The sequence below is a fragment of the Artemia franciscana genome, chromosome 19 (genome assembly GCF_032884065.1).
Source record: "Artemia franciscana chromosome 19, ASM3288406v1, whole genome shotgun sequence".
Classification (NCBI taxonomy): domain Eukaryota; kingdom Metazoa; phylum Arthropoda; class Branchiopoda; order Anostraca; family Artemiidae; genus Artemia; species Artemia franciscana.
The window spans coordinates 7756033-7773430 of record NC_088881.1 but is presented as its reverse complement, the minus strand read 5'-3'; the positions used below and the strand labels follow the sequence as shown (position 1 = coordinate 7773430).

The following is a 17398-nucleotide window of genomic DNA, read 5'->3' as shown; positions in this document are numbered from 1 at the left end:
GCTTTGCTGAAATTACAAGTGACTATTAAAGAAACGCGATGCTCTCTCAAGATCCAAATATATTATGTCGATGTTGCACAAAACAGACAAATTTGAACCCAAGGTCGTAATAGCAAGGTCCAATGTCTTAATACCTTATTTTGTTTTCAGGTAAAAATGAAGACGGTCCTTTTGTATGGAGTCAGCCAATTCAAGCGTTGATCAGCACCAGCTTTCTCTGGGGTTATATTACAACCAATATTCCAGGTGGTAGATTAGCAGAAGTGGTTGGTACAAAGTATCTTCTTACCGGTTCGATGCTGTTAACATCAGTTTTGACCGTTCTTGTACCTCCTGCGGCCTATCTTGGATGGCAATATGTTGTCTTTATTCGAGTTTTGATGGGGATTGCCCTGGTAAGTGTGCTTTTCTTAGGAATTATTTTTTAACCCTAGCAGACAAAAACACAGGGGAGGGGCTCCAATATTCCTTGCCAAATTTCTTAATTTTATTTAACTTTTGGTGACTTCTTTTTCCAATTTTAAATTGAAATATTTTTCATTGCTGACCTTTCAATTTTACAATTTGTCGTCTTTCAAATCAATGTGAATTGTATTCCAATGGCAAAGTATGATCTACAATCTCAACAATCTAATTCACTCTGTCTATCAATATATAGTCAAAAGCGTCATGTCGATTTGCCGGTTGTATTACAGCTTAGATACCAATAAAGTTATGGAAACTCGATTTTTTTTTGGGACACAGTGCGCGGTAGCAATGCTAGCGGCTGGAGATAGGAAACTTGCAGTCTGAATCTAAGAGTCGGAGCAATTGAACTGACCACGTATGCAACAAAACAAAATTCCTTTCCCGCCTATGGTGTTGTAGTACGATCTACGTGTCGGAGCGTGGGCTTGGAGGAGGTGCCAAGCTCAGAGCTCTGTACCAAAAGCTTCTCATGGGCAAGATAGGAGTTATCATAACTGTATTGGTATTTAAGCTGAAGGTTGTATGTATTTTAGGTATCCCGTAGTAGTGCACCCAAGGAGATTTTTAGGGAGAGAGTTTTGGCTCAAGCTTCATCATACTGAATAATAAAATAGGAAATTTTGGCTCTGCAGATAATGACTGCAGACATCCTCTTTCGTTTAACTTTGTACGGAAAATTTTAGTCATATACTGTCAATCAATCATTAGCAATAAAGCATTTTTAACTAGAAAAAAATTACCTGTATTTTTATATGTTCATTATCTTTCTGATAATGATCAGCATTGGCATTTCAGAAATAAGAAATCGGTCAATCTTTTGGTACTTTGGAAATGCTTGTTAGGCTATATTTTAGACCAGGCTATACTTTATAATTACGAATTGAGGATACAAGGAAATATATAGCATGAGCTTTAAAACTGAGCAATTGGGCATAAAAAAAACGCACGTCATAGAGAGTTATGGCTGTAGCTCCCTCATACTGAATAATAATACAGGAAATTTTTGGCTGTGTAGATACTGGCTGTAGAAATCCCCTTTCGTTTACCTTTGCACGAAAAGTTTTAGTGATATATTGTCGATAAATTATTAGCAATAAAACGTTTTTTACGATCATTCCTACCATCATCTATGTTGAATTTTATTATGGGTGGTAAGGTGATTAGGGAAGGAAGGGTGGGTTCGGGAGGTAAGGGTGGGCATGGGGTAAGGTGGGGTCAGGAGGAGTGAAAGGGGGAAGGGACAGTTGTATATTAATGTTTAAGAGATATTGGATTTGTTATTATAGGTAAGTAGATATGTGGACTTTCGCACGAATACAGACCCTCATAGGTTTTCCTCAGCGCGAAAGCGTTGTGTTTTATTTATCTATTTGTGAATGTTGAAATAAAAGACTTGAACTTGAAAACTTGATCAAACTTGCTATTTTAGAATTAAGAAATTGGTCTTGATCATTTTGTTTTAATCTTTTTTCACTTTGAAATGCACATTAGGGGAGTTAAAACCTGTCAATGCCACACATATAAACCAGTAAATATATATCTGTAATTACAAATTAAGGATAAGGAAATGCTCAATATGAGCTTAAAAACTAAACAATTGCTGAGACAAGCACACGTCTTAGTGAGTTGGCCAATAGTTTCTGCATTTTTCACCAAAAGCACTTATTTGTTTTTACAGGGTCCATCATTCCCGTCTATGCACCCAATGATAGCAAAATGGATCCCACCTACAGAGCGAAGCACCATTTCAGCGCTGGTTTATGGAGGTAATTATTCTTATATGTTCCACACAGAATAATTTTCTTTTCAGTTTGTATAATTAGAGCTTTCTCAGGAACGCTTTATGAGCCTTCTAAGCTTATTTTTTGTTTATTTTGCCAAGTAAATGGTAAATAGTATAGGTATATCTATCTTTTTGACTATATTTTAATATCTCAGAAATGCCAACAAATCTTATCCCAAAATAGAACATGTTTGTCATGGACTACTGTTCCTTGAACTCATGTACTTTCAAAATCTTGCTTTTTTTTGTCTTACCTACAATATCTTGGACGAATGAAATTTATTTAAATTTGTCTTTTTTTACCTGTTTTGGACTTAACACTACTTTCATAAATTTGTGCGGATATGCCTATAATTACATATTTTAGAAAGTAAGACACAGCGTAAGATCTACTTTCTCATTTTCCTGTTATCTGATCAAAATATTTCAAGATAGGCTGGGATAACCTTTAAAGTGTAATTGAAAAATTATAACTGAAACTAATTTGATTCTTTCTACCAATATCTGAATTAAACTACAGAGCTGGACGATGTGAACAGTAAATATTAATTAATAAAAAAATTAGTGGACTTTGCATCATAACATACGAAACTAAAATGTTACTTCTAAAAAGAATTATCACTCGATGGCTTTTTGCCAAAACCACTGTTTTGTAATATATCATAAAATGCCACCAGTAGAACAGTTTTTTACTATTTTGATTTGCTTAAAAACGTTTAATTAAAGTGCAAATGACTTAATTAAACTATAGTTAAAATTCAAATTTCAATTGATACCACAAAATAAACCCTTTCCTTATTTTTCGAAAAACATTCTTAAATTCGACATTTTGTAGATAGGGATATGTAAATTTCGCAATAAGATCCCTTTTCTAAGGATATTTTGCCAAAACCACTGTTTGCCAAAAACTTTTTGCCAAAACCACTGTTCTGTAATATATCATAAAATGCCACCAGTAGAACAGTTTTTTACTATTTTGATTTGCGTAAAAACGTTTAATTAAAGTGCAAATGACTTAATTAAACTATAGTTAAAATTCAAATTTCAATTGAAACCACAAAAAGACCATACAAAATAAACCCTTTCCTTATTTTTCGAAAAACATTCTTAAATTCGACATTTTGTAGATAGGGATATGTGCCAAATTGTGCCATTGTGCCAAAACCACTGTTCTGTGATATATGATAAAATGCCACCAGTAGAACAGTTTTTTACTATTTTGATTTGCGTAAAAACGTTTAATTAAAGTGCAAATGACTTAATTAAACTATAGTTAAAATTCAAATTTCAATTGAAACCACAAAAAGACCATACAAAATAAACCCTTTCCTTATTTTTCGAAAAACATTCTTAAATTCGACATTTTGTAGATAGGGATATGTGCCAAATTGTGCCATTGTGCCAAAACCACTGTTCTGTGATATATGATAAAATGCCACCAGTAGAACAGTTTTTTACTATTTTGATTTGCGTAAAAACGTTTAATTAAAGTGCAAATGACTTAATTAAACTATAGTTAAAATTCAAATTTCAATTGAAACCACAAAAAGACCATACAAAATAAACCCTTTCCTTATTTTTCGAAAAACATTCTTAAATTCGACATTTTGTAGATAGGGATATGTGCCAAATTGTGCCATTGTGCCAAAACCACTGTTCTGTGATATATGATAAAATGCCACCAGTAGAACAGTTTTTTACTATTTTGATTTGCTTAAAAACGTTTAATTAAAGTTCAAATGACTTAATTAAACTATAGTTAAAATTCAAATTTCAATTGAAACCACAAAAAGACCATACAAAATAAACCCTTTCCTTATTTTTCGAAAAACATTCTTAAATTCGACATTTTGTAGATAGGGATATGTGCCAAATTGTGCCATTGTGCCAAAACCACTGTTCTGTGATATATGATAAAATGCCACCAGTAGAACAGTTTTTTACTATTTTGATTTGCTTAAAAACGTTTAATTAAAGTTCAAATGACTTAATTAAACTATAGTTAAAATTCAAATTTCAATTGATACCACAAAAAGACCACAAAAAATAAACCCTTTCCTTATTTTTCGAAAAACATTCTTAAATTCGACATTTTGTAGATAGGGATATGTAAATTTCGCAATAAGATCCCTTTTCTAAGGATGTAAACTTTTGATGGATTGATTTGAATTCTTTTTTGGAACATTTTAAATATCGATTCTTTTAGTTTCTCGGTCTCGTTCTGCCAATCAGAGTATCATTACTATATGCTACTACAGGTTTATATCCACAGTACCCCTCTTCAAAAGTTGATCCTTTATTTTATGCTAAATATAATGGAAACACAAAGATGAATAAAATAAACTTGGTTAATACTTTTCATTCACGATACTGTAACTTGCATTAGCGTTTTGCTGGTTATTGCTAAGTGTCACTGGTTTGTTTTCTTCTCCGAGGGAAACTTTGGGTTCCCGTCAATGAATTTTGTACCGCGAGCTTTGACTTTATTCTTTTTATAGGTGCTGAGCTTGGTACGGTGTCAGGTCTTCTGCTAACCGGTTTTATTATTGAGAATATTGGATGGGAAGCTGTGTTTTATATTGAAGGCTGTTTTGGTGTCGTTTGGGCCGTATTCTGGCTGTTGATAGTTCATGACAATCCTGAAGAACATCCAAGAATAAGTGAGAAGGAGAAAACATATATAAAAACACAAATTGCAAAAGATGCACATGTGTCAAATAAGGTAAATAGTCTTTTAAAATTTTACAAACTTCTAAAAAAAAATTAAAATCAAAATAATGTGATGAGGAACTACATTTTATTAAACGGAAATATCATAAATCCTCATTTATAAACTCATTTTTGTCTTTACTTTTCGGTTAAAGATTTGAAGCACTCCTAATAGAAATCCCATACGAAAAAGGAAGAATAAATGAACCAGATGAGGGGGCGAAAATTTTATTTTATTGCTGAAATAATAGTTAATTTTGGACACTGATGCAAAAAATTACAGCTCATTTTATAAAGCCATTGTTTAAAAAAGGTTAAACGTTTATTTAAAGATTTGGATTAAAGCTTGAGATACATTTTCGCCACATCCAGGGTAACACAGGGTTTGGCATTAAAAAGGAATATAAATTAAATTAAAAACATAACAGGCTTCAAATGCATCATCTCGAAACAGAAATATGTTCCATATGAGGGTGGCTGAATCTTTCTTAGCTTCCCCCTTTTCACGTTAACATTGTGAATTTTAAACGTTTTCGAAAAATCTAGAACAAGGGCAATTAAAAATTTTTTTTCACAGTATCTGTGGAAGAGCCTATTTGTGTACATTGGTTAACAATAGCTTTCAAAGTGGAATAAAACTTTTTTTAGAGTATCTCAGGTAGAGCTTATTTGTGTACAAACAATAGCTTTCGTTCAAAATTTAAAAAGTAAATTGCATTTAAACCCTTATTTAAGCATCCGTATGCTATTAAAAGTTTTCATGTCATACTTTACTTTCATTTGTTTTTTAATATTGGTAGATAAATCTTATATGTTGCAAGTCACATAAATATAAGACCTGTGCTGGTAATGTAAGGGATAGCTTTTTTGGTATGTCTATGTCTCAGGAATAATTGATTTTAGTGAAAGTATGTTTTCTAACGTATTTTCTTTGTGGCCAAATTTTGTTGAAAATCTTGCATCTGATCTACTTTAACTTATTTTTTTAATTATATAAATTCTGATATTACTTGCTTCGAATACTCAATTGGAAAAGAACATTTAACCCTATCTTCAAACATTTTTGATAGAAGTATTTGCAGCCTGGCCTGTAATGCCCTAAATTGAAATAAAATGTTTTTCTAGGCCTTGCCAATACCCTGGAAATCCATTTTGACATCGATGCCCTTCTATTCAATTTTGATAGCTAATATTGGTCACAATTGGGGATTCCTCATCCTTCTAGTGGATTTGCCAATATACCTAAGGACTATCTTTGGCTTTGACATCAAAAGTGTAAGTTTCTTTCTATTTTCTTCTCCACTGCTCCTCATAAAACAAAAATGAGTGACTGGTGTTCACAGTCACTTTATATTGCTTTTAATGATGTAATCACTTTAGTAGATTTCAAGAAGAAACTACTTAGAATAGACACAGATGACAGGGGTTGGTTGAATATACTCATTTGGAGTACTACTATTGGTCAAAGCTAGGAATATCCTTCTAGCTACTCTTTCACTGTATATCTTAAGATTTTTTACTTCAAAAGTCATTAAGACACTATCTTCTCCAAATACTTCTCAACAAATTCGATTTTGACTCGATGGGTCTATATCAGTGATTCCCAATGTGGGTTTCAGGCCCCACAGGTACCCCATGGCAAAATTTTGTGGACCGTGGGCAGGACGTTCAGCCTTGGGCTGACAATACTTTAAAGCCTTAATGGTAGAAAAATGTCTACATTCGTTTACATTATAAGAGCAAAACCCACTTGATAGTTTTGTAATGAAACCAAGCATTGTATAAAACGTGTTGTATTTGGAATATATTTTAATTAGCGTTAAATATGCCAAGAGGTAGGCCCAAATAAAATACCAAGTTAATATCCCATGAAGCTTTCTTCAAGTGAATACAAGTAAAATTTTCAATAACAAGATTTAATTATTACGAGAGAGGTATCAGATAGAAATGCCTAAGTGGGGCATGACCCAAAACGGATTGGGAATCCCCAGTCTAGATACAACGTCATATTGCTACATTTTTTGATATTCTTCTAATTTTAGCCACATTAAGTAACAAAAACAGTAAGGATTTTATCTATGTGCAAGGTTCAGCAAAATGTTTTTATTTCTCAACATGCTTTATTAATGGATAATTTTAGGCATAAATCTTAATGATAAGGTGTTCAAAAGTAATCATCTAAACATTGAGGCAGGATGCCTCCTAGCATTAATATTACTTACTCGTTTATTTGACTTGGAAGTGCTTCCAGGATAGTCAAGGACTATATTCTTAAGATAGTTCTACCAAATAGCTTATACCAGAGAATAGGATGAGATGACAAAATGTTGGACAAAATGATAATTCCAGAGTCTATTAGTGAAAATTGGTAAGCGTGTTAGGGACATGCACAAATTGACTTGTTTCCCCGATTCCACCATCTGGGATGCTGAAGGGAGAGGAAAAATTTAAAACTGATATATTTTTAGCTTACTAATGGGATATCAGATCTTAATGATTTTTTATATTTAGAAGGACCTCGTGTCGCAGAGCTTTTATTTTAAATCCCAACCGGTATTAAGCCTCTGGTGAGCATATGAGCTCTTGGCTCTTCCAACCTCGTCACAAGTGTCATATGAGCTCTTACCTCTTGTTTATGATATAATCACTATTAGAGTTCAGAAAGGAAGTACTTGGAATAGACACAGACGACAAGGATCGGATGGATATACTCATTTGGAGTACTAATATTGGTCAAAACTAAGGATGTCCTTCTAGTTAGCCTTTTACTATATATCTTAAGATTTTTACTTCGAAAGTTATTAAGTTATTATCTTTTCTAAATACTTCACAACAAATCCAATTTTGACTCGATGGGTCTATATCCGTGAATATCAATGTGGGGTTCAGGCCCCACAGGTAGTGCATGACAACATTTTGGTGGGCCGTGGGCAGGACATTCAGCCTTTTTTTGCCTATAATTTAAAGCCTCAATGGTAAAAAAAATGTCTACATTCATGTACATTAAAAGAGCAAAAACCCACTTTATAACTTTGTAATGACACCATGCATTGTATAAAGCGTATTGTATTCGGGATATGTTTTAACTAGTATAAAATACACCAAGAGGACGGCCCGAACGAATTACCTTTTGGTCATAAACAAAACTATATTATACATTATTATATATTATACCTATATTATATACTAGCTGTTGGGGTGGCGCTTCGCGCCACCCCAACACCTAGTTGGTGGGGGCGCTTCGCCCCCCCCCCCAATCCCCCCCGCGCGCGTAAGTCGTTACGCGCCATATTAGTTACGCGCCATTGTAGTTGTGTCCCTATGTCCCACCTGTGAATCGACCATTCCCTGAGTCGCCATCGTCATTTATATATCCCCCTGTGCACCCCGGCGTCCCCTTTGTAGTTGTGTCCCGGTCGTCGTCATTTATACTCCCTGTGTCCCGGTGCTTTGTTGATTGCTAATCAAACATTCCTTTTGTCCCGGTCGCTTTCTCTTTGAGTGTCGTCATTTATTTAGATTGTTTCTCCTTTATTTTTCAGTTTTTTTTCCTTTTTTTAGTTTTTTTTCTTTTTTAGTTCTTTTAGTTTTTACCTTTTTTAGTTTTTTTTAGTTTTTTAGATGAACATTTTTTTTAGTTTTTTTCCTTTTTTTCTTTTTAGTTTTTTATTGGTTTTTACCTTTTTTTTAGCTTTTTTAGTTTTTTTCGTTTTTTCTTTTTACTTTTTTTTTTAGTTTTTATCTTTTTTATTTTTTAATTTTTATTCTTAATTTTATTAGTTTTCTTTTTCTCTTCGATTTTTCAGTTTTTTCCTTTTTTTTAAGTTTTTTTTTTAGTTTTTAGTTTTTTTAGTTTTTTTTTTCCTTTTTTTCTTTTTAGTTTTTTATTGGTTTTTACCTTTTTTTTTAGCTTTTTTAGTTTTTTTCGTTTTTTCTTTTTACTTTTTTTTTTAGTTTTTATCTTTTTTATTTTTTTTTATTTTATTCTTAATTTTATTCATTTATATATCCCCCTGTGCACCCCGGCGTCCCCTTTGTAGTTATGTCCCTGTGTCCCGGTCGTCGTCATTTATACTCCCTGTGTCCCGGTGCTTTGTTGATTGCTAATCGAACATTCATTTTGTCTCGGTCGCTTTCTCTTTGAGTGTCGTCATTTATTTAGATTGTTTCTCCTTCATTTTTCAGTTTTTTTCCTTTTTTTAGTTTTTTTTCTTTTTTAGTTCTTTTAGTTTTTACCTTTTTTAGTTTTTTTAGTTTTTTAGATGAAAATTTTTTTTAGTTTTTTTCCTTTTTTTCTTTTTAGTTTTTTATTGGTTTTTACCTTTTTTTTTAGCTTTTTTAGTTTTTTTCGTTTTTTCTTTTTACTTTTTTTTTAGTTTTTATCTTTTTTTATTTTTATTCTTAATTTTATTAGTTTTCTTTTTCTCTTCTATTTTTCAGTTTTTTCCTTTTTTTTAAGTTTTTTTTTTTAGTTTTTATTTTTTTAGTTTTTTTTTCCTTTTTTTCTTTTTAGTTTTTTATTGGTTTTTACCTTTTTTTTAGCTTTTTTAGTTTTTTTCGTTTTTTCTTTTTACTTTTTTTTTTAGTTTTTATCTTTTTTATTTTTTTTTATTTTATTCTTAATTTATTAGTTTTCTTTTTCTCTTCTATTTTTCAGTTTTTTCCTTTTTTTAAGTTTTTTTTTTAGTTTTTAGTTTTTTTAGTTTTTTAGTTTTTTTAGTTTTTTTAGTTTTTTAGCTTTTTTATTTTTTTTATTAGTTTTTAGTTTTTTTTGTAGTTTTTGCCTTTTTTTAGTTTTTTCAGTTTTTTTTTTAGTTTTTAGTTTTTTACCTTTTTTGTGGATCGTCACCTGATCCACAGATCCACAGAATTATATATATAGATATTCATTTATATATCCCCCTGTGCACCCCGGCGTCCCCTTTGTAGTTATGTCCCTGTGTCCCGGTCGTCGTCATTTATACTCCCTGTGTCCCGGTGCTTTGTTGATTGCTAATCGAACATTCCTTTTGTCTCGGTCGCTTTCTCTTTGAGTGTCGTCATTTATTTAGATTGTTTCTCCTTTATTTTTCAGTTTTTTTCCTTTTTTTAGTTTTTTTTCTTTTTTAGTTCTTTTAGTTTTTACCTTTTTTAGTTTTTTTTAGTTTTTTAGATGAAATTTTTTTTTAGTTTTTTTCCTTTTTTTCTTTTTAGTTTTTTATTGGTTTTTACCTTTTTTTTTAGCTTTTTTAGTTTTTTCTTTTTACTTTTTTTTTAGTTTTTATCTTTTTTATTTTTTTTTATTTTTATTCTTAATTTTATTAGTTTTCTTTTTCTCTTCTATTTTTCAGTTTTTTCCTTTTTTTTAAGTTTTTTTTTTAGTTTTTAGTTTTTTTAGTTTTTTTTTCCTTTTTTTCTTTTTAGTTTTTGATTGGTTTTTACCTTTTTTTTTAGCTTTTTTAGTTTTTTTCGTTTTTTCTTTTTACTTTTTTTTTAGTTTTTATCTTTTTTATTTTTTTTTATTTTATTCTTAATTTTATTAGTTTTCTTTTTCTCTTCTATTTTTCAGTTTTTTCCTTTTTTTAAGTTTTTTTTTTAGTTTTTAGTTTTTTTAGTTTTTTAGTTTTTTTAGTTTTTTTAGTTTTTTAGCTTTTTTATTTTTTTTATTAGTTTTTAGTTTTTTTTGTAGTTTTTGCCTTTTTTTAGTTTTTTCAGTTTTTTTTTTTAGTTTTTAGTTTTTTACCTTTTTTGTGGATCGTCACCTGATCCACAGATCCACAGATCCACAGATCCACAGACAACTTATTTTTATATATATAGATTATACATAACTATATTATACATTACCTATAATATTTGTACATAATGTCTTTTGAAGCTTTCTTCAAGTGAATACACTTAAAATTTTCAATTAGAAAAATTTAAAAATTATGGGAAAGGTATCAGGTAGAAATGCCTAAGTGGGGCATGGCCCAAAACAGATTGAGAATCCCGGTCTACGTACAACGTCATTGTGGTACATTTTTTTGGATATTTTCCAAATTTCGAGGCTGGATGCCTCCTAGTACTGATATTACTTACTAGTTTATTTGACTTGGAAGTGTCTCCAGGATATTCAAAGACTATATTCCTAAAATAGTTCTACCAAATAGCTTATACCCCAGAATAGGTTGAGACACCAAAAAAATAAGATCTTTGACAAAATGATAATCCCAGAGTATATTAGTGTCATAAGAATCTCAAAACCCCTCGTTTTCTACATATTTAGTCATCACTGCGTTGATACATTTTGCTAAGTGCATTACTACAATAATTGTATGCATGCATATCTGTAAATTTTTATCGGAAATAGTCTCTTCCAATATTCTGATGTTCTATATTGTATATAGAATATCTCTATATACAACATCGATACAGAGATATACAGAATATCTCTTCCGATATCTCTTCCGATATTCTATATTCTGAAAATTACCGCGCTGCCATTTTACGATGCAAAAAGCAATCTAGATGGATTGAAACATTGAAGAAATTTGTTTTCACTCCTTAAAACTCTTAGTATTTTTCATCAATCGTATTTTGCAAAACAACAACAATAATATACAGAAAAAATACAACATTTACATTCCTGGGGCCCAAACAAACATAGATATAATCATCGTTCATTTGATAAGATTGTTCATTTTCTGAAGCAACGACCCAATCTAAGAGGATATCTGTCTGGGGCTGATGTTTCTGCTCATAAAAAGAATTTAATCAAAACCTTATTCAGCACAAAACTCTATTTATATTTTGTCAAAAAAATCCGAAAACAACGATAAAGGCCTTGCCTTTTAGTTCGTTCTTTGCTTACTTAATTTATATTTTAGAATGCTGTCATCCTGGCTCTACCATATTTCTTGTCATGGATTTCTACTTTGATATTGTGTCCACTCGCCGATTTATGCAAAAAGAGGAAATGGCTGTCCACCGTTGCAGTACGAAAGATATGGACTCTAATTGGTAATTGGGTTGATATTACCTAGTTTAAGTTTCAAGTTTATTTATTTGTTATCAAAAGTTTGTTGAATATTGATTTTCGTTTAGGTTCTTGCGTTTGCAGGATTGTGAGTGTAATTATTTCTCGTCTCAGCAATCTGTCCGTCCAATTTCCCTTCTATAGCCTAAACGTACAAACTTGGCTTGTTTTGGGTATCCTTCCCGCGAACAATTTCACCGTATTCTCGTCAAGGTTAGCCTCAGTGCAAGAAGCTAGTACTACCCATCGCTCCACTTAAAAATGCAGTTTTAGTAAAAAGTTTTGCAGTTTCAGTTTTGCAGTATAGTAAAAATTAGTTCTCTAGCTTTACTGTTAGTTCTAGTACTAGAGATTTCCTCAGAGTATGGAAGAAAGCTTTACAAATTATTTTTCTTTCTGCTCAAAGACGGTTTACTTTTCGTAGGTATTACCACCTGTTGTATTTTTCAATAAATAATTTTTGCTTTAAGGCTGAGTATATAGCTGTCGCTCAGTTTACTTTTTTTTGGAAGGGGGTCTTTAGTAACTTACATAAAACTCACTATTGGTATAGAGGTCGGAAATATATTTATAATTTTGAAGAATGAGCAAACTGGATACGTAACTTCATCCAGCGAGGATGTCTTTTTCTACGTCAAAAAAATGTTAAAACTTATTTTCTTTTTAGGTCATTTAGGACCAGCACTATGCCTCTTTGTAATGGCAGGCGCTGGATGTAACATTCAATTAATTATTGCAATGCTGATGTTATCACAAGTTGTTGAAGCTGGAAATTACGGTGGCTGGCTCATTAACCACATTGATATAGCACCCAGTTTCTCAGGTAATTTGGTCTCCTATCATTTATTTTTGCCTTTTAGACCTGAGCTTATTGTTCAGAATTTTACAAGCGGGTTGCCTTCTGACCTGAGGTATTATTCCCTTAAAGTGCCTGGAATATAAAAATAAATTTCAGCCATTTGAACCTTTTCGAGAAAATACTTAAAGCGGAAAATTACAGTTTTTTATAAAGTTTTCTTTCAACTGTTTCAAAATTATGAAGCTCTTATGGCAGTCTTTGCTATTTGGTATCGTTTGCTTTCTGATTTTGTTTAGATTTTTTCAACGCTCCTTTTTTACAAGTTAACCCTACAACTGCATCAAACTGTGTAACTAAATAAGAAGCTCACTTTCATTAGAAAATGAACTCCGAACCTATTCTATTTTGTTGAGGTATAATTGTCTATGTAACTTACTATTTAACCAATACAAACGGTTAAAATACTGTTTATCTGCCATTGATGCTCTAAGAAAACTATAAAAACGACTGAAACTCTTTTTACTTATCACCTTTTCTGCTGGTTTTTGACAGTGAAATAAAACTACTCGACCGGTTTTTCCTCTAGGATTTAATTTTCAATTAAAAATATATATAATTTAAGAGAAACCTTTCATTAATATTAATTTTTGTTCGGTTAGCTGATTAGCATGTCTACAAGTCACAAGACATAATTTCATACTCCTGCAAAATTTAAGTGCTTTTGAATGTCTAGTTTATTCACAAAATGAACAGGTTTAGTCACCTCTTTAACTTAGTTTATTAATCTCTGATTAGTATGAAATGTTAAAAAAAATATTATTGCTAAAGCAATTTTTATTCAATTTTTTTTTGCACTTGCTGTCATTAAGATGCTTTCACGTATTTGTTTTTTTCTTGTTCTGTTCACGGATGATTTCCATTTTTATTATCGTTGTATGGCCACATGTTAGTTCAATGAATTTTATATATTTTGTTTTTCCGTAATATGCTACCTATTTTTGGCCTTGTAATATCTATTTTGGCATTTCTTCCTTTCTTCTGTTTGTTCTTTTCCTTTTTTTAAGTAGCTTGAATAGAATTCCTTTTCGATTGAATAGAATCTATATTTTTTATGTTTGTATGTAGCCTGTTAGGTAGATGGCATATTAGTACTAACCCAGGATTGTTTTTGCATCTTTTAGTAACTTATTATACGATCAAAAATAGAGTTTGTAATAAAAGAAGTCTGCAGGTATCTTGCCTTATCCATTTTATGTAAAGCCTTGAAACTCTCTTTTCCAACAAAGACATTTCTTAGATTCATTGGTTTATTGGTCAGGTCATGAAAAGTTCAAATTTGGTTATTGGTATATGCTTAGAAAAAGCTTTAGATGGGAGGATATTCGGCTTTTCTTCTTTACATTTCTTATTGGCTCTTAAAATTACTCAGCTAACAATATAATTACTAATGTTTGTTTATCTATTTTATGATAACATTTTTCCCATAGTGACTCTGTTTGGAATAACAAATGGTGTATCTATGCTGGTTTCCTGGCTGGGCCCAGTCCTGGTAGGATTCATGACAGATGAAAATGTAAGTCTGTTTCTACTTTACTCCTTTGTAATATTTTGATTTTGATTTTTGGTTTTTAGTCCGTAGTTAAAAGTGCGCTTGTGTGCTTTTATATATCCAAGAACTTTGAAGCTGTAAGTTTTTAGAATTTTATAGTGGTTTATAACCAAAGATTACACGTGAAATCAATTGTCCTTGAGGGCGGGGGTTCGAGTCCTGGTGTTGGCGGTTATTTGGTTTGGAACAGGGGTAAGCCGTATGACTTTGTAAGCTCAGCCGAGAGCTGACCTAGCTCAAAATGGATATGTGATGAAATGTACTTACTTACTTACTTACTTGGGTCGCATTCGAGCTTTGTCCAGGCCCATTGTGGCATTCAGAATTTGTCGACATGCGTCTCTCCATTGCTGATGAATGTGATGAAATATGGAGGAAAACACGAGAAGGGTCAGATGGTTCTACCTTTAACTGTGCAATACACTCCCGACCGAAGGCAGGGAGTCAAAAGGTCAATGCCTATGCTACGCAGACCATTGGTCAGCATGCAAAGTTTTCAAATAGCTTAAGTTTGCAATGAATCTAAGAGTTTACAGATAGTTCTATGAATGTAATTTGTTGCAAACACCACATTATAGATACCAAATGTGGGTCTGTCTCAAAAATACGCAAATACTACAAATGCGTGGTATTGGAAGCTCCATATCGATTTAATTTGAAGATAGAACGGTTTAAACATGGTACTCGACACTTTAACATCTACTATTGATAAAACTCTTACAGGAATTTTAATTTCACATGTTCAACTTGGGAGTTATACACTATTTGTGTTACCAAGTACTTAACCTCAATAAGAACCATGTAAAAGCACCGGGGATCTAACTGTTTTCAGGCTTAAATATTTTGGACTGTAATTATTTTTAGTAGTAATTTTTGTTTGATACAATGTTTCACAGCTTTTAAAATTTGGCTCAATTCTTTTTGTATCCTGATTTAAAATCCTAGACTTTATTTGGATGTAAGGACCTTACCAGATTTTTCCGCCATAAATAACAACTAGAGGTAGGGGTGGAGGTAGAGATAGAGCCTTGCTAATAATTTTCTAGTGTTTTGCTTTAGTCCTAATTTTTCAGCTATGGTTATTGGTTTTTTAATTTTGCTATTGTTTTGCAAACTTTGGTGCCAAATGTTTTTTAATTGGATTTGGAAAAAAATTTCCTTCTGAAAGACAACGTGCACGATTCGCCTTGTTTGTTATTTTTCCTTTTTACTACTTTTCAGTTTTTATCCTGATTTTACCTTTATTTTGCAGCAAACCCTTGAAGCTTGGTCGGCGGTCTTTATTATGGCTGGCAGTGTGTTAGCAGCAGACTCGATTTTCTTCCTTATGTTTGGATCCGGCTCTGAACAATCCTGGAATTACAAGGCTGAAGGAGAAAGCGATGAAGTAGAATCTAGGATGAACAATGTAAATAATACACCTATAGTAACACAAGAAAATAATCAACTTCCATAATGTTAAATATTTTTTGTTAAATTTACTTTAGTTATGAGTATTCTTTGAAATATTTTATATTTTTGTATAGAAAGTTGAAGCCTAATTTTTATTAAAGCGGAACTCTTAATTTCTTAGCTATTTTCAAAACATTAGTCCTGACCATTTGATGTGAAACCATCTGTCCCACAATGAAGGCCTAAGCACTCACCAACACAATAAACTAATTCAGACTGAAGTAAAAGGTTTGTTTTTGCTTTGGGTTTAAAGTTATTTCCCATAAATTAATGCTTATCAATGATAATGATTCTCTTACTCCGATAGATTGTGAGGCTTCAAATGATTCTATTTTGGCGTCTTTGATATCATCATTGATATTGCATCATCGATATTGCATCATCGACTTTGATGTTGTCATTGATGTTGCATCATCAATGATGTGCAATTTGCATAGATTCAGTATCCAATTTTGTGCGGTGAAAGAGAATCCATGATACCTCAGAAAGCTTTGCCCCGTATGTAATACTAAATATAAACTTAGGAATAATATATAAAACCAATTTACAGTACAGTCACATATCAATCACACATACATACTTCGGCGACAATAAAGTCTCAAGATTAACATTCTTAAATATATCTTGTTTTTTGTTTATTTTCATGTTAACACGGGCCATTCTAAAATAGTTTTTCTTTATTTATTTATGTTGATATATTTATTTATGTTGATAATGTCGATTGACGTTAACGATGAAGGTTTGTTACGAAAAAATATATTGAAATTCCGGAAACCATGGCAAAAATTTCTTTTTTAGAAAAAATACTTTCAAAACATTCTTAAATACCTCTTGTTTATTGTTTATTTTCATTTTCATCCAAGCCATTTCAGAAAGGTTTTTCTTTATTTATATTAATCTAGCATGTCGACTGACCTTAATGATAAAAGTTTGTCGCCTAAACAATACATTGCATTTTCGAAAAATAGCCCAAGCCCACCAAGAATGAATTCGAATTGAAATGAAAACGGTAGCCTTTAAAATCACCATGACTAAAATGTTTTGGAGAATTACTGTTCTCTATCTTGAGCATAAAAAAAAACATTTTAGTATGAGGTTTAAGACTTTGTTAAGACTGGAAAAATGAATTGAGAATATGTATATGTACTGCTTTCAGGGGCTATTCTTTGTTTCCCCCTCCCCCCGAAAAAATACAATAAAAGTCACATAAAATAAAAGTTACCTCATAAAAAAATCATGATCCATGTCTTAAAAGGAAATTTGCCTCCACAGATATTTTTCCAAGGGGGCAAAAATTAATGTGTATGAGGGCTCGTATATAGGGCTGAAGGTGTCGGTGGGACTCTTGGATGAAACACAGGGACATGTCTTAAAAATCATCTCTACATTTTTCATCGCATCAAAACAAAAATGCCGTCCCTTTATGAACTAAATAAAAAAAAACTAGTTTTTTAAACTGAAAGCAAGGAGCGACATTAAAAATTAAAACGAACAGAAATTACTCCGTATATGAAATGGGTTGTCCCCTCTGCAATCCCTCACTCTTTACGCTATAAAGCTTTTGATTGTTTTAAAAAGCAG

At 31.7% G+C, this 17398-nt stretch overlaps 1 protein-coding gene across 1 annotated transcript; it reads left to right on the top strand.

The window, feature by feature from the left end:
- Positions 1-149: 149 nt before the first annotated feature.
- On the top strand, positions 150-15930 carry LOC136039032 (sialin-like). The gene is made up of 8 exons (XM_065722532.1): positions 150-395; positions 2147-2234; positions 4750-4973; positions 6086-6235; positions 11809-11941; positions 12625-12780; positions 14244-14329; positions 15618-15930. The coding sequence occupies exons 1-8, from the start codon at positions 297-299 to the stop codon at positions 15819-15821; spliced, it is 1140 nt and encodes a 379-aa protein (XP_065578604.1). The 5' UTR covers positions 150-296; the 3' UTR covers positions 15822-15930.
- Positions 15931-17398: the final 1468 nt, after the last annotated feature.

Coding starts and splice junctions, on each gene's coding strand:
- LOC136039032 (XM_065722532.1), top strand. CDS start 297: ATGCTGTTAACATCAGTTTTGACCGTTCTTGTACCTCCTGCGGCCTAT. Junction 4,974..6,085: donor ATGCACATGTGTCAAATAAG/GTAAATAGTCTT, acceptor ATGTTTTTCTAG/GCCTTGCCAATACCCTGGAA. Junction 11,942..12,624: donor AAAGATATGGACTCTAATTG/GTAATTGGGTTG, acceptor TTTTCTTTTTAG/GTCATTTAGGACCAGCACTA.